This window comes from Nomia melanderi, chromosome 4 (genome assembly GCF_051020985.1).
Source record: "Nomia melanderi isolate GNS246 chromosome 4, iyNomMela1, whole genome shotgun sequence".
Classification (NCBI taxonomy): Eukaryota; Metazoa; Arthropoda; class Insecta; order Hymenoptera; family Halictidae; genus Nomia; species Nomia melanderi.
Genome location: NC_135002.1, coordinates 17,871,665 through 17,895,053, shown reverse-complemented (window position 1 = coordinate 17,895,053; position 23,389 = coordinate 17,871,665). Strand labels below are relative to the sequence as shown.

At 36.0% G+C, this 23,389-nt stretch overlaps 1 protein-coding gene across 10 annotated transcripts in view; it reads left to right on the top strand.

The window, feature by feature from the left end:
* The window catches only part of LOC116425220 (Myosin heavy chain-like), a 120,961-nt gene that overhangs the window by 77,263 nt on the left and 20,309 nt on the right, over positions 1-23,389 (top strand). For 9 of the 10 annotated variants that reach the window (XM_031972647.2, XM_076367269.1, XM_076367265.1 and 6 more), the window contains 3 exons: positions 17,332-17,460; positions 21,603-21,746; positions 21,880-21,969. In XM_031972647.2, coding sequence (XP_031828507.2) covers positions 17,332-17,460; positions 21,603-21,746; positions 21,880-21,969 — 363 coding nt within the window. Of the gene's footprint in view, positions 1-11,594; positions 14,596-17,331; positions 17,461-21,602; positions 21,747-21,879; positions 21,970-23,389 lie in introns of those variants that run through there. The other variant, XM_031972657.2, reaches the window with a different exon arrangement.

The window sequence follows — 23,389 nt, the reverse complement described above, 5'->3', positions numbered from 1 at the left end:
TTCTCGTAATACCGTAAGGACGATTGCAAGTTGTGAACGGGACGAAGGCTCCTATTATTCCGAAAAAACTACCAAATGTACAATAAGTCTTAGAAAACATAAAAAGTGTATACAAACTAAAAAGTACGATGGTTCTAAGGGGTCGGAGGAAACGTTAAGGCTGTAAGTGGCCTTAACATACCGCCCCCCTTGAACGGTTCCGTTCAACAAGTCTAAACTAATACATTAAACTGCGAAGTCTGGAGAGTGCATAATCATAAAAAACTAACTTATATCTATACACAAAGGCCTATACGTATATACAATGAACTATAGATGCTACGCTCAGTCTATCGGTAGTGGCGCAAGTCCTTTTACACTCCGTTTGTACCCTCCTAGCGGTGTCTTCACAGTCACCACACGGATAATCTTGTCGTCCCCTGGATGTACCTCCAAGATTCGGCCCAATTCTCACTGCAACGGTGGAAGGTTGTCCTCTCGTATGAGTACCAGTGTCCCTTCCTGAATACCTGCACCTTTGAGTATGTTGCCACAATGACAGCCTTTTGATATGCACATCTGTCCACTCATATTCCGGTAGGGTTCGTAACGAATCACCAATTAGGAAGTGTGCAGGTGTTAGTGTGATATAGTCTTTAGGATTAGAGGATAGGGGTGTTAGTGGTCGGGATTTTAAGATAGCCTCGATCTCGATTACTATGCTGTTCAATTGTTCGTACGTGACCAGTGCGTCTCCGATCGTAGCTTTTAAGTGGTTTTTAAAAACCTTCACCGTGGTAAGGTTTGTGACTAATTCTAAATGAGTTGCCTTTGTGGCAAAGCATACAAACACTACAACGTATCCCTTGATTCTATTTTCACTTCTGTGTTTCCGTTCCCTTAAAAAGAATGGTCCGCAATAATCGACTCCCTTTATTACCGCGTGGTGCGGCAGGTAGAAACCCTCGGTGAGCTCGTCTCCGCTGACCTGTGTCATGTGCCCTAACCGTTCGTAATCCTTTAAAAATTCCCGATATCCTGTTAACAGTTCCTGATTGGAATGTAATTTCCGTTCTAAAGCATAAAATCCCTTTAGCGCTATCTCTCGCGAACTCCCTAACCGTTGTTTATTTTTTATGTTGAACGGTAATCTTACGCAATATCGTCCGTCTGCATCTCGTATTGTACCCTGTTTAAATGAAATTTCCGCGGCCCTTTCTTCTTCTGATAAATACGATTTCTCCGCGACTTCTTCTATCTTCCGGAATTTGTTTAACGTTTTATCTAAACTCGACGTAACAAGGAACGATTTTACTGATGGGTTCTTATATGCGGGTTGCAAATCTGTTTTGCCGGTAACTATCCATCCTAACCTAGTTTTCTGCAATATGATACTGTTGTTATTTAATTTAATTTGTCCAATGCTTAATAGGCTGAAGAACAATGTATTGCCTAATAACGCGTCTATCTTCCCTGGCTTATGGAATTCCGGATCTGCTAACGCGATGTTTTGCGGTACTTGAATCGCGGTTCTGTTTACTAGTCGGGATGGTAATAATCCGGTAATCGAGGGTACAGCAATCATCGATATCGGACTGGAAAAATTACTATTCCGCGCCTTGACTATTGTTTTTACACTATATTGTGCCCTGGTCGCCTGCTGACCTAAACCTGATAGCGTCAAATTTACGTTATGCTTACATAATTGCAATTTTTCGGCTAGTTCACTGGTTATAAAATGCGTCTGAGATCCCCCGTCTAATAAAACGCGGCACTCGTGTTCCTTGTTGAATTTGTCTAATATTTTAATCCGCGCTGTACCAAGCAGTATTTCTGAATCACATGTGACCGTTAACGCAGTTGCATTGGCTCCCGCGTTTGTTATTTGAGCTTCTACTTGGGTGTTACTAGTGTTCATATTGACCCGGTGTTCATTATTAAAATGTAATAATGTATTGTGCCTTTGATTGCATTTCCTGCACCCGTTTGCTTGACACGTGGCGACTAAATGTCCAGTTCGGAAGCAATTAAGACATAATTTATTCTGTTTTATCACCTCTAATCTATCCCGAATTGAAGCTTGCAAAAAATGTTTACAATAGTAAATTTCGTGGTTCTCGTTACACATGACGCACTTAGTATTTGTCGTCGCTACGTGAATGTACCCCCTTGCATTAACTTTGTTTCGTAGCGGACGCTCTTGATACGGAACCCGTTTCATTGTGTTAGAAAATTCCGCTTCAATCTCCTCGCCACGCGCTTGTTTGTTTACAAAACTAACTAATTGTTCGAATGTCGGCATCTCATCATTTTCTAAAGTGCGTTCCCATCCGCGTCGAGTATTTTTGTCTAGCTTTTTTCCTATCAAATAAACTAATATCGCGTCCCATTGTTCTACGGGCTGACCTAGAGTGGCGAGTGCATTTACATGCATTTGAGCCTGTTCCGCCAATGATCTGAGGCTCGAGGGTGCATCGCGAGTTACTTCTGGTAATTCAAATAACGTTTTCAAATGCGACTGTACGATTTGTCGCGGTCTGTTGCATCGCCTTTGTAACAAGTCCCAAGCGACCCGGTAGTTCGGTTCTGACGCGTTTAACGAGGTAATTACCGACGCAATTTCTCCGCGAAGTGCATTTTTCAATAGATGGAATTTTTGTACCGCAGGTAAGTCTAAATTGTCGTGGACCAATGTTTTAAAGGTATCATGGAAACTGTGCCATTCAATGGGATTACCGTCGTATGGTTTTATCTCTATTTTTGGTAGAAGGGTACTTTCTTGCCTTACCGTTACGGTATTTGGCGAGTCTGTGAATCTACCTGTGCTTGCTAAATTACTAGGGGTTTGTAATCTCTCAATTCGGCGGTTTAGGAGGCTACTTATCTTAAAATAGTTTCGTTCGAACTGTTCTCTTTCCGAATCGTGATCGGAAACCTCGTCCTCTAACTCTATGCTTGACTGAACGTTTTCAAAGCTTGTATTTAACTCTATCACCTTTTCCTTGCGAATTTGTAATTCATGAATGTCAAACTGATCGTCCTCACCCAGATATGTTTCTATCCGCGTAAGTTGCCCTTTAATTGTGGCTCGTTGTCTCTTAAGACCCTTTAATTGAGCTGTCTCAGGTACGTTCGTCATATTGCGATAATTGAACAACTAATGGAATCGAGATCGCGACTGGTCAATAAGGAACAATGTGAAGGAGTGGTGATTTCTAGACTCACCCTACAGGCGTCTGAGCTTCTAAATAATGCTACGGCTGCGAATCCTTGATGCTGCTGCGAATCCTTGATGCTGCTGCGATGCCTTGATGCTGCTGCTATGCCTTGATGCTGCTGCTATGCCTTGATGCTGCTGCTATGCCTTGATGCTGTTGCGATGCCTTGATGCTGCTGCGATGCCTTGATGCTGCTGCGATGCCTTGATGCTGCTGCGATGCCTTGATGTATCCGCTGTCCGACGGCTGCTTCCCCGGTTGAGGCGTCCAAATCTGGCTGCTTCCTCAGTTGAGGTGTCCGATACGGCTGCTTACGAATAACTCAGCTTCACCGGCGACGTATTATCCTACGGTGATGCTGTTGATCTGCCCTCTCCAAAGTGAGGCTAAGATCCCAATATATGAACTGCTTTTCTGCTGCACTACAAGCTCTATACTTGCTAACAATTGTCAATGATGTCCAAGGAGGATGTACTAATTACAATTGAGTCACTCCTCGGTAGTCACTACACTGCTCTATGTTTCTATATTTGCCGAAAAATCCGGCTCGAAGGACCAAATGTCGTGTACCTTGTTTTCCACCGACTATGTTCGGTAGTTAAACTAGTACTTCGCACGCCGAATTAACTTTGTGCGAATTTTTAGGTTTGTGAAGTGGACTGTATTTACTTGTGAAAATCAGTGTAGTGACTCGAAATATGTTCGATGTTCTCTATTTGCTTGGTTGACTATTTGTTTCCAACTATGATTCTCGACTCGCTATTCTCGACTCCCTATTCTCGACTCCCTATTTTCGACTCCCTGGGCCTCCCAGAATCGTCTTCGACGACACCTCCCTAGTGTCGTCTTCACGGGGGTGAAGACGTTCTGGTTGGCCCTTTTCGATCTGAAAATGGTTGTGGAAGGGAGACACAATCCCTTCCCTTCTAGTCTTCCTAGTTGCTAAAGTTAATAACTAATTCGTCCCGTTTGCAATCGCCGACCGTGGCAGGTAAAAAGCAAGAAACGCTTGGCCTTAGAAACACATGCTAACGGACGGGCAAGAGAGTTAAAAATACTGGTGACTGGACACCAGATGTAAACAATAGGCAAAGAAAATCTACAGCAATAATCGCGGGCCTTATGGGTTCAGGGATTTATGGCTGCCACGGTCCCTTCTCGTAATACCGTAAGGACGATTGCAAGTTGTGAACGGGACGAAGGCTCCTATTATTCCGAAAAAACTACCAAATGTACAATAAGTCTTAGAAAACATAAAAAGTGTATACAAACTAAAAAGTACGATGGTTCTAAGGGGTCGGAGGAAACGTTAAGGCTGTAAGTGGCCTTAACACACATACTAGATTGTTTTGAAGTGTATCACTCTATAGGAAATGATTAATGAACAAAGTTAGTGTACATATCCGCGTAAAATAGGCAAAAACAAAATTCTTCGCACAAAACTTCGCTAAATCTCTAAATTCGTTTCCAGCGCAAGAGGTTAATAACTAAAACGAATATTATTTATTTCATCAAAATTTACAAAAATCAGAAAATATCAAAAAATGGACTTAACCGCATTGGCTTCTAAGCGACTTATATATTACTACGTAGCATATTAGATGCGTTCTTCTGTTCTAATTATAAGTCTCTAAGAGAACTCTTCAATTATTTTTCGAAGACTCATACTTTTGATAGAATTTTAGCTCCAATAGGAAAGCTTAGATTTGTAAACGCAAGTTTAGACTGCCTTAATACCTATAGTTAAATTTATTGCTTCCTATGAATACAATACGTTCAAATTATTATAATATTATAAATATCTGTAGCATTTATCTTTGTTTACTGTTTGCGTTAATCGTTATAATAATATTAGTTTCGCTATACATCGATCTGGAATTTCTTTTTATTATAGTTATTTTAAAATACTGAATAAATTTGACATTGATAGAAAATCTTAATTAGTGAATTATAATTTTTAAATTATCGTTAGAAAGATATTACTCCCCCCCCCTGTTATTGCATTATGTATAACGCGTCCTTTCTTTCGGTAATGATTCAATTTCCGATATCTTTTACGATACAGTAGTGCAACTGGCCTATAATTTCACTGAAACTCTCTCAATTTCACGAGGTGCATAATTTGATATCTTAAACTTCATAAGCTTCACGTTCGTTTCAAAAGAATTTGAATTTGTTTTCAAACCGTCAAGTAGGACACACTGATATAAAAAAAGTGTAACAATAATTTTCAATGATATAGACAATTATGCAGCAACTTTTACTCTACAAGTATCCATCGATTCTGTTCTATATATTGACTCAGAATAATGATATTTATGAGTAATAGAAGAATTACATGTTCACCATTAAATATTATTATTAAAATTAAAATCTTTTCTACAAAGATCTTTCAGTTTGACCGTAGTTTTCGAAATTTTCATTAGTCTGTCTAACATACTTTCTATCAATTCGCAGTTGTTCAATTCTCATGTGCTATGGTTCACTGAAATCGTTTTTCCTTTTTTCGGACGAAATAATAGTTTTCGAACTGAACAGGATCAAATATATTTGCACCTCCAACAGTTGTAAAAATTGACTTATCTTAAACCTAATTTATCTGTGTTGTAAATTTCACTGCTAGCCTTCCATTTCATATAACAATAAGCTCATCTTCTTTTTCTAATATTACTTTCCGCCGACAAGATGGCGGTTTGTTTTGAATACCCTCATTATCAGTAATCCACTTGCGTATAATTGTTACATGGTTTACTTTCCTCAAAACGCTCAAATCTTTAACTATATTTCTTTCGCTTTCTCCACGTTGATACGATAAAATGAGCCAACTTTGTAATTCAATTGATAATTCTTTCCCACGTACCTTTTTTCAAAATAAAACGACGAAAGTCATGGCGTTGTTACAAGATGATTCTGAACTTGTCGTGTCTTATTTAATCGTTTTAACTATACGAACAGTTCAACAGGCAAATAAGACATATGGCACTATTCATAATACGACTGCTAGAAAGTAATATTCATCAGAATTTACTATTGGGTCATGATGTTATAAAATATGAAAGTGAATCATGTGGTTCCATACTTTCAACCGGTAGTGTATCTGTTATTGGAACTCGATATGCGATATCAATATCGCTATTTATTGACATTTATTTCACTTTTATTTTATTATAGTCTGTAAGAATTTAGTTTTATACGATCTAGTAGTCTGATGTAAATGAATTTTAATTAACAATTATTTTGATCAAGTATTGTTATCAAATCAAAAACTGGTCGTATATCAATGCATTCGTCACAGTATATAGTATTGTAGTAATCAAATAGGAATAAAATTGAGAAACAGAGAAATTACTTACACTTAACTCACGCAATTATTTGGCGCTGAAAACTGAAACGGCTCGAACTTCCATTAATTAGAATGCCTAAGAACTCGCGTTTAGTATGCACTGATTGTGCTTACCGTTACATTCTGCTCGGGTATTTACTTTGTTTTTGAAAAAAACCAACTTTTGTGCATTTAAGTCACACTCTTGGCAACGAAACAAACTAATTGAACCTTCATTTACTTGTGAATTCTTACAGTAGACTTTCTATTGGCAACAGGTTTGAGAACCGTTTTGGATTAGCTCTTAAACCTGAATGAAATTTCTACGCAGTTGAATTCCGTATTTTGAATCTGCCCGGACCTTTTAAAACAAAAGGTTCATTAACACGTTGACTGCCACGAGAATTCTGAGTATTTTATATAATATTACCTGATCTTTCGTAATGAAGGCAAATGGTACTGGAATTGGTTATTAATAGTTTGATATCATAGTTTTCGTGGTACACTATTATTTAGTTGCTTGTGTTATTAAATATTTCGATTCGACATCATTTTCGATCAGTCGATATCGAAAATTTATTATGTAGCTATATTTATTAAGCAATTTGTACGATCTGACTATTTCGTCTATTTACTTCACGCTATCTTCCTAATTATATTAACACTTAGGGATCAATTATTTGTTTCATTAATTGTCATTATTACAATTACATAGTATCTAAATTTGGTTTCGCTACGTCGCAAGTGTTAAAAATGTATTATTCAATTATGATATTATAATGGTATCGTATTAAATGATATTCAGATACACACTAGAAACGCCGAGAAAAATTATTAACAATTTGGATTGCAAACAGTTTGTTCTTAATAAACATTTGAGTTTACAAGTAGAAACAATTGTCAATCGACAGATATTACTTCCGATTTTAATTTAAAACAGACTTATTCTAACAGATTTCGAAATTTCTGTTAAACAAAACTTTATATATCAAAATGCCGCTATTTGAAAGGAATTTTACACAAAGATTGTGCGGCACAGATTAATTGTTAGTTACATTAAAACTTTCTATGTAATAATCGTACAATGACAAGTAAATTTGTATAAATTTAAGGCAAAATTAAGTTGTATCTTACAAACTGTTTTAGAACAGACATAATTTCGTACAATTTTAGATGTTAAACAAAATAAAATGTAACACTTGAAAATAAAGGCATTCTATATAGTAAACGTGTAGACTAGATTATAACGTAACAGTAGTCCATAAAACAATAATCGAATAATTCTCATCATTTGGCTTGATCATTGTTCTACAATATAAACTAGGTTTATCACCTAATAATTTTCTTAATCCTTCATTATCTACCTTTTGTAGTTTCTTTTTTATATGCTTTTTTGTGCAGAATATAGTTTGTACATTTTTTATTCGTCCTATGAAAGTTAGAGGGATTAAAAGCTGGTAAGAAATGTTTATAATACGTCAGATTATTAACATTGTACGATAAAAAAATATATTAGTTATTATTATAGATATTTATGTGAATGATGATCTTTCAACATTGACATATCACTTAAAAGTGGGGTTAAGTGTAAAAACTGTGCGGCTCAAATAATTACGAACGGTACTACATATCGCTTTCGTGCTGCTAAGACAATCACATTCAGATATTCGTATGTTCCGTTAATCGTTGTTCCGACATCCGTTCGTTCCGTTAATCGGTGCTCCGATCATCGACGTCCCATTATACAGTACTTGATGACTTAAATCGTTTACTTTAAAGATCACTTCCTTACATACTATAACAAAGCGGGAAACGCTGTTAATCGCATTATTCGAATTAAAATTTCACGAATCCAATCGGAAAGCACTAATTTATATAAAAATAGAATCATTTGTTTATACACAATCAGAAAGGGACCATTCTATAAAAAGAAGAACGGTCAAACGAATTTCATATGGTTACAACCTAACACACCTAATGTATCTCTACTTTTCTGAACCTTGTAAAGTTTTCATTGTATTTTAATACGTGTACTAGATACCTGCTTTGTATTTCGCCTTACTTTAAACTTCGATGGAAAGGCTGCATAATGTATTAATATTGATTTCTTGGTTAAATCCGAGCGTTTGACACATTTGATCGATTATTCATTGACAATCTTTATAGATACGCTCTTAGACTAGATTGTCATTAAATAATTGATCAACCACACCATATTATTATATTATTACTACCATCAATACTATTTACTACATTATTATAACTTTATATTAAAGACAATGGAATAGTTTTCATTTTGTTATAAAAATAACAACCGATGTTGAATTATCGTAAATGAAAAGTCATTTGCAATGAAAATCTCACGTTTAATAATTCGCACACCTCTGTAAAATAAAATGCGATGCGTCGCGCAGTTTATTTACGTTAAGGAAGAAAACGGAAGAAAGAGGGAAGAGAGAGTGGAGGAGGTACGTAAATTTCTCGATTAACTCGCAAGAGGAAGATGGAGAGAAAGAGAGTTTATAGCCTGTGGTACCTGTTACCTTCGGTAACGGTAAAGACGTATCGGCCTCGGAGTAAAATAGCGGACCATACAAGTGCTTTTTCGATGATCCTTGGCTCATTTATCCGATTGAAACAATTTATTATATTGTTCAGCTTGAACACCGGCGGATCGCTTTCTTTAATCGTCCGAACGTTGCCGAACGATTGCCCGGTCAGTTAACGTTTCCGATATTTGTAAGTGACAAATCGAAGCGTTTTATTTTAACGGTAGAAAGTGGTTTTAACGGGATTTCTCAACTTATTGATGCGTACAGGTGAAACCTCTTCTTTTGTCGGTGATTAGTTAGATTTCAAAGAGCATGGGCCTGTAACATACTTTCCTAAACTTTGGGCCGAGTTTGTGCGTCGAGGGGGGAGCCTCTCGGTGACTCTTGAAAAGTGCAGACCCAGTATATCTTCTGACCAGGTCACGCACGGTCGTTGTGCAAATGATTTACAAGAAAATCTTACGATACGAGACAATACGGCTATATAAAACTTTACGATTTCTAATACACCATTTCGATGAGAACTATAAAAGCTGTAACAAACAGATTTGAAATTTTATACGCGCACGATCTCTGCAACGAAATTAAATTAACATTTTATAGAAAGCAGCATAAAGTTTTACTTAATTTGTTATTAACCTGTAATGGTTTTTAGAAGAAGAAAAATGTAAAGATGGTGCAGTAGGATACCAGTTTCGTTAAATTTCGTTGAAATTGTTTCTAACAGTTGTCTTCCTACTTATAGAAATTTAGGTTTTGACAAATGAAGTTAAGAAATCGATGATCGATAAAAAACTTAGTTTTTCTATTAAAAGTTTTACAGTTACAAAATAAACTGAAAGAGTACATTCCTATGTGAACACGCATATACAGAAAATATCAATCTAGGAAAGTGAAAGCTGAATAAATAACTTAATTCTTTTTAATGTTGCACATACATGTACGCACGTGTGTGTAAGTATTATGTTTAATATGTACATTTGCTATTATTTTATGAAACCATATGTGTTTAGCATAAAAGAGGAATGATGTATTGAAATTAAACTATCTCATCTTCTTGTTAAGAGAACAATGGATTATTTATTAACACGTTGACTGCCACGGTGGTCATTGATGATCGGAGCTTCCAAATTGTTTGAATGCTGTTACAGTAATGAAATAGATGTCGAGCAAAAATATTTAGTAATATAAGTAATTACATAAAAATGTAACATTACCACTTTGATAATAAGTTGTTACGGAAGAATAAGTATTAATGTACAAAACGGTCAGAATTTTCGTGGCAGTTAACGTGCTAATTATTAAAATGCTAATAAAAAGTTGGTTTTAATACATCTATAGTTGCCATATACCTAAAATATGAAACTTTTTAACTTGATATGGTTATAATTTTAACGTCGCTTAGTCAAGCAATGTCCACGGTTAAACAAATCCAATAATTTTAGAACAACTTTCATTTTGTAACACATATAATTACACTATCTACCGTGTTCCACGTGATAAGACGTGTTTCTAAAGCTAGAAACTTGTCGGACTGCGTCGAAATGCTTATCATAAGCTCTTCTTCTTTTTCTTAATTGACTTATCTTCACCGTGGACTTTTCTGAAAGTGCATTCTATATCAAAAAATCCATTCGCATATGCTTATAAATGGCATTTTTTGCGTAATCAAGATACTCTGTATCTGGTATCATCTCATATAACCCAGATTTCCCTGGAATTTTATCGATAGACCGCACATGTATGTTTATGAAGTGGTTTATTATACGACGTGTCGATAAGTAGTACAAATTTTGTTAAATTCCATATTTATCTTCAAAAAACTTCCAAATTCATTCTGCTTCGATACCTTCTTTAAAAACCTTCAATATTTGAACAAAATATAATATTAAAGACAAAATATAATATTAAATTATTGGATTGAATTACATTATTATTATTGCATATTCATCTAGCTGAATGTCACTGCATTAGACAGTATTATGTATAATATAGAAATGTGTTCAAATAATCATAGTTCAATTGACTGAACTACTAATCTAGAGTTCTCGGGAATTATTTATCGGTGGCCCTGTTTAAAACTTCATTCGAAGATAAATTACGTTTTTACTTAATTTTTGTCTGGATGCGTTTGGCATGTTCGTATTTAATGTTCTCTGTGAACGCTGTGGATCGAATATACAGTCCGTTTATTAATAATACAATTATTAATCTCACGTCTTTCTCCTGGTTCGCAGACGACTGCTTCTTCCTCCTCCGTTACTTTTCCATAAGCGCTATCCTTCTTACCTCCCCTTCCACCCTCCTGGTTGAATCGCCCCTCTCCACTTGTTTCTCGCCCTCCTCGATCTCTCCCTGTGTCTCGTTCTGTCTCGTTCTGTCTCGTTCTGTCTCGTTCTGTCTCGTTCTGCCTCGTTCTGTCTCCCTCATTGCCCCTCGCCCCTGAAGCCCCGCCGCCTCTCTCCCTCTCTTAGTCTTTTTCTTTCCTTTCCTCTCGCGACCATAAAACGTACGTCCACTTTTACGCAGCTTTTACGGTACTTAGTCGTGGATCGCTGTTCGCCCAAGAGGAAGGCATTTTCAAGCCACGACCGTCCGTCTTCGAACGCGCGTAACTTCGCTAGAAATTTTCGACGACCAGATTAGAAAACCCGTGGACCGAGAATCCACGGAAGGACGGTGATTTGTAATAAAGTTCGAGAAAAATGCTAATACGGAGCTTCGTGAAAGCAGTCGAGAAACGGACCGCTCTCCACTGAGCAAACCACTCGAAAGCAAGGTCTCCGAATTCTCGGAAATCTCTGATAACCTCTGAAAATCCCCGAAAGAGGCGTCAAGGTCGGATCCATGCGAGACCGTCGGAGGGATCGAGAAAAGTAGACCGAAGAGATAAAACGGCGAACGGTCCGCGGCATCCGGCGCAACTGTCAGATTTCGAGAAGATGTATAGTTTGAAAGACGGAGTCGTCGCACAGGTGCTGTTCGCCGAGAAGAATCGTCTGTTGATATAATGAAAGTGTGTCACTTTCACAGTGTAGTGAGAGCCAATCGGTGTGTGAGCGTGAAAAAGTTGTAATGCATTCCGATGAACGAAACAAGTGTTTTATTCGTTCCATAGAAATTAACCGATCGCGTCCCTAGAATTTTGAGCGGAGTGCGTCGACGACGGAAAAATTCGAAGAGCGCCGCGAACGAGGAGGGAATTCTCTTGGCATTATTCCGCATTTAGAACGATCCGCGCGTAATTTTGTCTGTAACGGCTATTCGAGGCGAACGTGTTCGCATCCGCAGCACGATGTTAGACACTATGACAAAATGGTCAACCACTACCGGTTCCCGACTAGTCAAAGCCCGGAGTAGCCCGAACGTGTCGAAAACTACCCTGTCGATCCCGAAGAGGCAAGATGCGTCCGAGCAGAATGGACCAACGTCGATCAAGCCTCGAGTCTCGAAAACTTCGTCCGCGCCGAAAACATCCTCCGGCAAGTCCGCTTCCAGCGAACACAGCGGTACGCGTGCAAGTTTTTCCGCGGAGAACGCGAGGTCGCATCCCCGCGCGTCTTCTGCCGGCAAAGCTCGCCGCTCGACACCGACGACCACGGATAGTCGCGTCGAAACGACGAGATCTCTGTCGTCGAGCTCGCGCAGCGAGAAGAAGCAATCTCCGAAGACGACTTGTGTATCGCCGTCCTGCGTGATTCTGGAAGACAGAACGTTGCTGAAGAAGAGGCTCTCGTACACACCGGCGAAGGTACCGAAAAAGCCCGAGTCGCTGAGGAAGAAGATCGGCCTCGATCGCTCGGCGAGTCTCGGATGCGTTTCCGGTGACATACGCGACCTTTCAAGGGAACCGTTCAAGACGAACGACTCGTTCCCCGGGCAAGTTAAGAAGCAGTCGATCCTTAACGAGGAGACCAAACGATCTTACGAAAGGAAAGATCATTATCCTCCGCCGAGAGCGACGATGAACAGGTCCACCAGTCTGTGGAGCATCCGAGCCGTTTCGAAAAACGACTGCAAGAAAAGTTTCGGAATGTCCTCGAGACCGAGTAGGATTCCTCTTTTGGCGCGAAACACTCGTGTGGGCCGATCTCTCGCCGATCTATCGCAAGTAGATCGAGCTGTAGAGCCGACGATGCATGCGATACCACTGGACATCGACGTCAACATCGATCTCGATCGTTCTATGGACGAGCGTATCTATGAAAATTGTCGCGAAGCGTTAAACCGTGCTTCTTCCGTCGAAAATCGTCAGGCGGTTCAAGTGCCTAGCAGCAATCTCGAGGAACGAGTGGCTAGGTTAATGGCACAGTTGGACGACGACGACGACGACGACGATGATAACGACGACAACGATGACAACGACGAGGATGAAGAGGAGGAAGAGGAGGAGAACGAGAGGGAAAATGAGAATGACAGCAACAACAATAGCAACAATAAGATCAACAATAATAACGATAACGATAACAATAAGAACAATAGTAAGAATAACGAGAAATGGGTGACGAGAGACAATAGCGAGATAGAAATCGCGTTGAAGAATTCTGTCGATACCGTGGATTCCAGCGTTCCGCCTTGCAGAATTGGAACGATTTGCGAAGTCCAAAAATTCAATGTCGAACGAAGCGATTCCAACGGGAGAATTCAGACGGCGTACCACGCTACAGTGATCAGGATAGAGGAGGAGGAGGATCCAGGAAAAAACAAGTCGGACGCTAGAAAAAAGAACGAGCGCGATGAACTCGCGATGCAGAACTCTGGAACGATAAGGAATCCGACGAACGCGATAGAACTCGATAACCGATTCGAAGATAATGGGAACCCCAGAACGAACGATAACGAAGAATCGAAACAGAAGAAGGATACGAAGTCGAATATCGAGAAACTTCGGAAGAATTGGGAAAAGCAAAGCAGCGGGCAGCCGATCGGTGATTCGGAAAAGAAAATCGACTCGGGATCCATCCCGACCCATGCGAATGCAAAGATTGCGAGCAACACCAGGCATAAAGACGCGGATGTTGCACCGGAAACAAAAAATAAGAGTACGGTTGGCAAAAGAGCCAAGGAGATCGAGCACTTGGTAAACTTCTTCAATTGCAAGAACGCAGAGGCGTCCAAAGGGACGAAGGATTCTTCGGCGTCGGTTATCGGTTCCAAGAAAAATCTGAACGCTAAGACCGTGAACGATTATAACGGGTACATATCGGACGGCAATTGTTCGGAGGACAGTGGTCACATGAGCAACGAGAATGAATCCGAATGGAAAGAGCATGTGGATAACGAGACCCAGCGATATGGAAAGAAACATTTTTTCCAGCAAACCAAGCTCGCTAATGGAACCTTTCATGCTACGATCATTGATAGACTCGAACCTGCTAAGGATACTGTTATTGTGAGGAGCAGTGCATTGACTTCCAGTGGAGTGAGCAGTATCGACAGCTGCAAAGGTGACGGCAGTAAGCCTGTAGAATACACCGATAAAGACCAGTGGAAAGCTGGCAGATCCTACAACGATGGACGACAGGTCCGTCGCGCAATTATCACTCTTCTACAATTATTGCTGTATACGGAAGTATGAAAATTATTAAACTCGATGGAACGCTTGCTACGAATTTTCCAAATTTCCAGTTTTCTCCACTGTTTCTTTGAGAAATTATAATACATTCTATACCACAATTGTCGCATCTCTTTGGATTGCAGATTAAACATGTAACAGAATAATGCGAAATAAATACTTTGATCATGTTTTCCTGGATTCAGTTATTACGTTAAACGTTTCAATTGAAGGAAATGTATAATTTATACTCTCTATTGTTAATCGAGGACAAAGAAGTATCGAGTAACGTGTGAATCAACGTACGGATACTGTAAATGAAACATTATTTACGAAATGAATTCTTACATTTCGCACTATTTTGTAGCAGTGTCTAATAATTTTCACACTTCTCTGAACTGCGGATTTTATGCATTTAGTCGTTTAAGAGAGTAGGAAAAGTCCATTGGCAGTTTAGTTATTAATAAGAAAGTAGTTGAATACTTCATTAAAACATTGTTCGTTTAATAACGGCGCGTGACAAAGTTTTCGTTCGGTTTAAAGAATCATACCAACTGAAAGAGGAAAAATCTATTCTATATAATGAAATACGAGTTTGCTGAAGACCATCCTAATCGTATATTCGTTGAACTTTCTCAAACGATGTAGTAAAACAATATAATTTAAACTGATTTGATTCGCTGATAGAAACCTAGGCGTTCAAAATGCATGGATATAAAGTGGACTCGATTATGAATTATTCCTCGCGAAAAAATCTCTTGCAAAAAATTATGTGGTTCAGGGTATTCTGTAATAAATGTTACAACGGAAGGGAGATTTTCATGTGCAAAAACATATTCGAGAAAGTCGTACATAAGTGTTAAATTACGACTGACTAATGCGTGTCTGTTCTTACTCACAGTTCCTATATGCAACAAGCATGAACTATGATGATTCGTGGGAAGTGGGCAATACTAGATTAATATCAATGATACAAGACATTATTACAAACAGAAATAATCAATATTGAATTGGCACATCAGCTAAATGATGCAAAAATAAACGTTATTAACGTTTAAAGACGATGCGTTGTAAAAGATTTGTATTCTAAATTTTCAGTTTCCTTCTAGGTACTTATAATCATTACTTTCTTTGAATAATAATTTATTACTACACATTCTGCTTATATTCTGCATCATGATTAATTATTTTAATTTGCATTAAAAGAACACGTGAATTCTATACTATATTTAATACAACATAGAGAACAGGTCTGGGTTAGATATTGTGTAACGTATCACTTTATGTAACATTTTTATTCTGTGTTATTATAAAATAATTTCTATTTCATGTACTCTTGAGGCGTAATTCATGCTATTAATATTTCATTCCTACGGTAAAATGACATGATACGTGTACAAAATGTCTAATAATTAATGGTATTAACGAAATATTTCGGTGAAAGATTTTCACCGTGACTCTATACATTTTTTTCAATGATTAACCAATTTCATTATCTTAGAGTTACAGGAATAATAGAATAAAGAAAACATTCGATGCTGATGAAAGATCTATACACACAGATTTTCATGTTTTCGAACACAGATAATTCCTTAAAAAATAGATTCTCTTGGAGGAATAACAACAGTATTTGGAGAATTTTTTAATTGTGAAAATAATGATTTTTATCGAAAATGGAATTAGTGGAGCATTGAAATGTATGCAGAATGCTGTAGAAATTGTCTTACTGATGTGTGTCACGTTAAAAAGAAATTGACATAACATTAATCACTTCGCGGTTGAATACCACCGGAATTGCAACTTCTAACTTTGATATCTAAAATCGAAAACTGCAAATGAAGAACTTAACTATTCAAGTAACCAGAAATTGATACCTACTTTCTTTCCTCTTTAATATTTAAGACTTCGATGCATAACTTACAATAATCTGTTTTTTATGGAATACATTCTTAGAAGTTTAAAAAATTCTCGCTTGTAAGGGGCTTAATCACGAAAAAATGACACTTCAACTTAACACTTATACAATAATAAACAATAAATAACAAATATAGATGAAGATACAGTATTATTTCTTTCTTTTCTGTTAATCATTTTACGTTATACTAAATATACCAATCGTTTTATTTCAGATTACTCTAGAAAACAAATAATTTTACACTTCACCTCAATCAGTAATATTGTTTTTTTTTTTAATTTCAGAGATACAAATTATAAAAACTTTAATAGGAAACAATTTTAATACTGTTCCTAAGAACCGGCTTTAGGTTAAAGATTAATTTTACGTAAATACATACACAGAATAAATAACAACTGTATAGTCACTTTAATTCTGTAGCGTACCAATGACTACACGAGTCATTTATTTTTACCAAATTTCATATTCATTTTTAAGTATGAATAATTCAATCGCATCTACATCATTTTATTAATGAAACGAGTGCTGCTATCGTGTCTCACGGGTACACATAGGTATTTTTCTGTTAATATAAAATAATCGTAAAATCGTCATCGTCGGATTACTGATTTTACATCTTAATAATATCTATTAAGTATTCAGTAGCACGACATTTATTCGCGAGATACATTATCAAAGTGCGAAGTTGCATAATCATCCGCAGTTTAATGTAACGCTAATACTATTATTAATTGAACTATCATGGATATTTGTCTACAGAAAATTAATACTTGTTCATCTGTTCTGAACAGATATTTTTCAGATCAGGTACTCTGGAACGACTAGAAGCTCAGCGGGACGAGAAGCTGACTGGGCACATTATTCTTTTACAAGCGAGATGCAGAGGTTACCTGGCACGTCGTAAACTCAACACGTTGAAAGTATGTCATGACTTCTTCTTAAACCTGTAAAAGTGTACCTTCGACTGCGTCTCTACACAGCACATTCTCCGTTTATTCCATACAACTTTTAAATGCTTTGCTTTTCCATTACAATTCGCACACGCTCGCAGATCAAAAGCAGCGTTACAGTCTCCTAATCATTTTACAATTTTCAGTGACTTCCGGTGAAATTAGCTTTCTAATATCCAACCACTCTGTGATGTAACTGTGTCGGTGATCCTACATGTATTTTGAATTAAATATCTTTTATTTGGTATCGTATATTTTACGTAACAACGTTAATTCGACTGGTTTTATTTTTAATTTGCTCCGATGATGAAAGAAATTCTATATTATTATAATTTAGATCAATTGACCGTAAATTGATCGACCCTATCATTGTGCAGATCACTCACGTAGATCGCATACGTAACTGCGAACATAAGTCCTCTCGGGCGCAGTTAATTAATAGTAAATCTTTTAATTCGAGGATATACATTAGTTTAAAGCTTTTGTATAATGTTAATGTTTTTGTATATGTGTATATAGAGCGTAACGTATCATGCAAATTAATCCTCCAACATTTCGCACTTCTTCATTTCTCAATTGTAACTTCCTAGTAGAGTGTATGGAGTAATATGTGCTGATCCAGAATTTACTTTTTAGTCAATTGCATTATATCACTCCCATTGGAACATACAAATACACAATGCACGTAAACATTAGAGCAAAAATTCAAATCAAGAGATACATATGTATTATATTCTTCTGATTAATATTCTTTTTTTCTTGCATTTATGATTTAATTAATCATTTGGTACCATAGTTCTTAAGTTATACTATTCAGTATTTAGTTACTTACGCGACTAAACATTTTCATTCAACATCAATTTTTTTATTGTAATTACGCTCAAGAAATTTAGAAGCTCCGGTCACCAATGATCATTGTGGCGGTCAACGTGTTAGCAGGTTCTCAGTTGGTATCGTTAAATTTCACTGTACACTTTTGTTATTAAAAACAGAGTTATTCCCTGTTAATTGATTAGGTAAAATTCTTTTACTATATGAAATTTGCAATTTGGATATTTGCATAAAAATGATATATTAGTTATCAGTGTATTAACACTAGAACTACCAGATGGGTCAGAATGACTTATTTCCGATTTCCTCTTTTACAATTACTGAAATGGTACAGAGATATCTACGAAAAATTATTAACGGAACTAATTCAGTAACACTAAAACTGAAATGCAATTCAATTAAAATCTCAATAAACGCACACTTATGGTTTTTATAAAGAAATTTGTAAAAGTCAGTTTAAGTGATCGGTAGTTGTAATGTTAATTAAAACTATTGTACGTGTACGTAATATTTTCTACTTCTGTATTTGCCATTCAGTTTCTAAACAAAGTTATGGTATACATACCAAAGTATTACTAGAATTTCTTTTGTGTATTAGAAAACGCACATTAACAGTAACATTAACATTAGTAAGAAATCTGTTACTTGATTCGCGTTCATACGTTGACATGACACGATTGTCGCAGATGATATCTCGAGTGACACAGTAATGACATTCACTTTGTAACCAGTGGGCTAAAACTGATTCGGATCTACTTTTAATACCACGATACATGACTTTGATATCGCAATGCTTATTCAGTGTTACTAACCAGTGTGACAACGTTTCATTCTCATTACTTTTGAGACAGACCACGTATAAGCTTGGCGGACGACGCGCATCGTGCATTGCATCTCTCACTAACGATGGAGGTAGCGTAGAGAAAGCCCGTTTTGCTCCTGTGGAAAGGTTCAGCTTGTTAACCGATAAAGACGACTTGACTCGTCAATTCTATTTGGCTGTATCTTCCAATATTTTTTCCTTTCCTCTTTATTACATTCACGGAGACGAGAAAATCCGATTCAATCTTAACGTTCTTACAAATGTAAATTAACTCTCATTCACATGTGTCACAAGATAAGACGTATCGGATTTGTACTGATTTTCATTTTTATTCTGATTTTTAATTAGACAAAGATTCAATCTGGCTAGCAAATTTACAGATTAACATATTCGTGACCGTTGACGCGAATTCACGTTTCTTCAAATATAATAACTTACAAAATATTTTATTCTAATGTTCTTTAACATCCGCGACTTTTGTAACTGAAGTTTCTTCATTTTAAACAACGGATCGTTACAAGATTGATATTTCACAACAAATTTTCTAGATTTTGACCTTGTTTTAATGTCAGATATTTGCGGCAATTAGCTTAAGATTTTCTTCATTTTCACCGGCAATGAGTATTAGAAAAGCAAAAGTTTACCGGTTGAGAATCTGTTAAAAGCTACGACTAGGAAGATAACACCAGAACATCCGCAACTAAAATGAACGATATTATTAATTAAAAAATATAACGAAGTGTAAAAGAATGTTATAGACATTTCACTTTGTATAGTATACATTATTGTAACATCATAACAATTGAAACTTATTAATCCTACTAAAAATTGCCGTTCCAAGTTTCATTGTAAAATGAAGTAATCTAAGAAGGAAAATTAATTTACTGATTAAAGTTTTCGTATAATTGTTCATTTTACATCATGAACAGTAAGGTATAAAAAAAATAATTATAACAATAACATTCTGCATTATTTTGGGCTAATATAAACAGTTTTCAAACATTTTTTATCTCTCTTCGTCTGTTACTACAAATAAATGTTCGTTGAAGCAGTTTTATACCACTTTTCCTGTAATATAGTTTTCATAACTATAGAAAATGTCTAATATTTTGTCCAAAGTCCTTTTGCTTTGCGAGATAAATTAAATCATTTTGGCATTGATTCTATTAATTTTCTGCAATAATCGAGATGGATTTTTTCTCATTGATCTGAATAGGTTATTCTGAAATGCAAAGTTTTTTGTATTTAGCCAATTTTTATATTATACAATACATAATGAACCAATGTATAATATATATTATAATTATTTTTTGTATACCTTACTGTTTATTATATAAAGTAAAGAATTATACGAAAACTTTAATCATCGAATCAATTTTGCTCTTTATTGTATCTAGATACATTTCGATTTACTGATTAGAAGAGAAGAAAGAACGTTTGCGTCGCTTTCATTCGTTTATTAATTGTCTAGCAGTCTATATACAACCAGTTTCACTACTCGATATAAAGCACATTACCCTTTGATATAATAATTAACCGCTCGATACGTTTCACTGCATAATTTTATGAAATACTCTATTCTAAGAAGACTACACTTAAAATTATCATCAAATATGTATAATATTTTGTAGTCGCTCCTTAACCACTGAACGAGGACTAATTTCAGCTAAATCTTAAAAGTTGATCACATATCGTTGTAATAATATAATAACGTTCTTCACCGTTCTTCAATGTACTACCCAACTACTTCCGAGAAGAGATTTCATTAGCATTTCTCTAATTGTAAAAAGAAAACAGTAAAATATTTATTAATACATCATGTACTTTCAATTTTTTTTTTTAATAACTTTTTGTATCTTACATTAAAGAAACACGAGTAAATTGATTTTTATAACATCACCCGTTCATTAGACGTATTAACAAGGAAGTACCCCGATGTAATAATTATCGCATTTGTTACATTGCACAGAGATAAAGTACCAAAAACTATTGGTCACGTTCCGCTTGCGAATGGAACCTATACAACGGATGTTCCTAACATTAATTAGAATTCTTGTTTCCTAGAAAATTTAATTTGCTGTAAAGTATTAATTCGATGCTACTTGTTCGTAGAAAGACAAGCTTTGATCTTATTTTTGTCTTAATTGTTTACATTTTATAGTATATTATAAGTAAATTTTCATTCTTCCTTCACAAACACTGCAGTCTTTGCAATTAACACATTAGTCTTCTTAATTCCAGAGTGGTTAATATTTCTTCTTGCGTCTCATCTTTTGTAATCAATACTTTCCATCTCATAATAATCGTATCGTAATAAGAAATTGAAATCAACGTTCAAATCTGCTTTCATTTTCCTGTCTACATGTTATAAGTTCTGTTGTATATATTATATATAATCATTACTTATGATTCATATACTTTATAGTAATCCAACGATAAACGTGACTCATTTTTTCAGTTACAAGATCTTGCGGTTAGATGTATACAGAGAAACGTTAGGAAGTGGATGTCTGTACGAGAATGGCCATGGTGGAGATTATACGTAAAAGTTGCACCTTTATTGAACGTGCATCGGACCGAAGATCAGCTGAAGGCAAAGACGGTGAGAATTTTACTTTTTATTTCAATAGTGACTTTCATTCTGGTACAAGCAAAGAAATTGTAAACAAAATACAAAATTGAATTACAGAGTGGGAAATTAATACTGATTATAAATTATTGCTTTCCCTGATTAGGAGGAGCTCGAGATCCTCAAAGCGAAGGTCGAGAGGTTGGAACAAGAACGCAATCATCTGAAACATGATAATGATATATTGGAAACTAAGGTACGATAAATAATTGCTTGTCATTTATTCTTCAAACTAAGTTGATTTTCGAATTTTCATACCAGTAAATTATGGGTTTTATTCGAATGATAGTTTTCCTAGTTGATTTTAAGAAAACACGAATCGCAATAGTGAACAGATGTTTACTGAATTACCTTGAACTGGTGCATGAAATCCGCAACGTCTATTTATCAGATATAAAAATGTAAAATTATTTTCACGTTACTGACAATCGTCTTCTAATTATGCATTGAACAAATGCTTGTATACATCTTAAATCTCGTATCTTCTGTGTTCTTTGTTCATTGTATCATAAACTGGAAACATTATCCGCTTCAGGATAAAAAGAAACTGTTTCATATTTCACATATTATAAATGCTCTCTGTTCCTATACTGAAAAAATAGTAAGGTTGGTATATAACAGAGTTTGTATCAACCTGAAACTACGAGTATATCTTTTTGAAAAAGCATTAACCCTTTGCACTCCTGTGTCGAATAAGACTCGACATCAGATTCATTCAAAAGTGTGCATCCCTATTGACACATTTTAAAATTATATTATTATACAATTTTCAATAATATTAGTAAACAGAATAGACATGTTTCCTATCATCTAACCTAACTAATTTTGTTCGAAATACATTTCAAATGAAACACTGTAAACAATACGAAATTATTGGAAAGAAAATGTAGAAGACACTCCGAGTGCAAAGGGTTAAATACATTGAATAATCTGTAATAAAAATGATTAACATCTTTCGAAACAATATTATACCAAATTTAGTTCTCCTTTAACGAGACAAACTCCATATTACAATCTGATAAAAGATTGTAGCCAAGAGAAACGGTTATATTGCGAATATTGTATCATATAGATTGATCAATGATTAATCTTCTAGTTTCTTCAACAAATTTACCATTTTTTCTCAGCAAATTAAAAAACAGTGCCTTTCCAATAAATGATTTATTTATTAATTTCTACGGTATTGAACGTCATGTATACTAAAGATTAGGATAGTAATAGGAAGGTAATAATAAATATCGATTCGTGTATTATAATATTCCGTTTAGATGGACACAACGACGTATCCGGTTATTAATTATCATAATGTGTATCGTGCAATTAGGTTAGCCATAGTACACGGACCGTGTTGCGAGGAAATGGTTATCGCGGTATGAATCTGACCAACGAGCCATCACAAACTATCATCTCGCGTTACAGTTGGATAATAGTTCCACTGACCGATATTTCTTCTTGTTTTGAACGAAACTTAGTCGTGCACTAAATTATTCGCTTGATACAAAACTCAAAAAACTTGTTGCTTCCAGCATTAATAACTTTATCACAGATTTTAACAACCAATCGCTCCATTGGTAGATTTTCTGGTAGACGTTAATGTTCCTCGATACGAACGAACC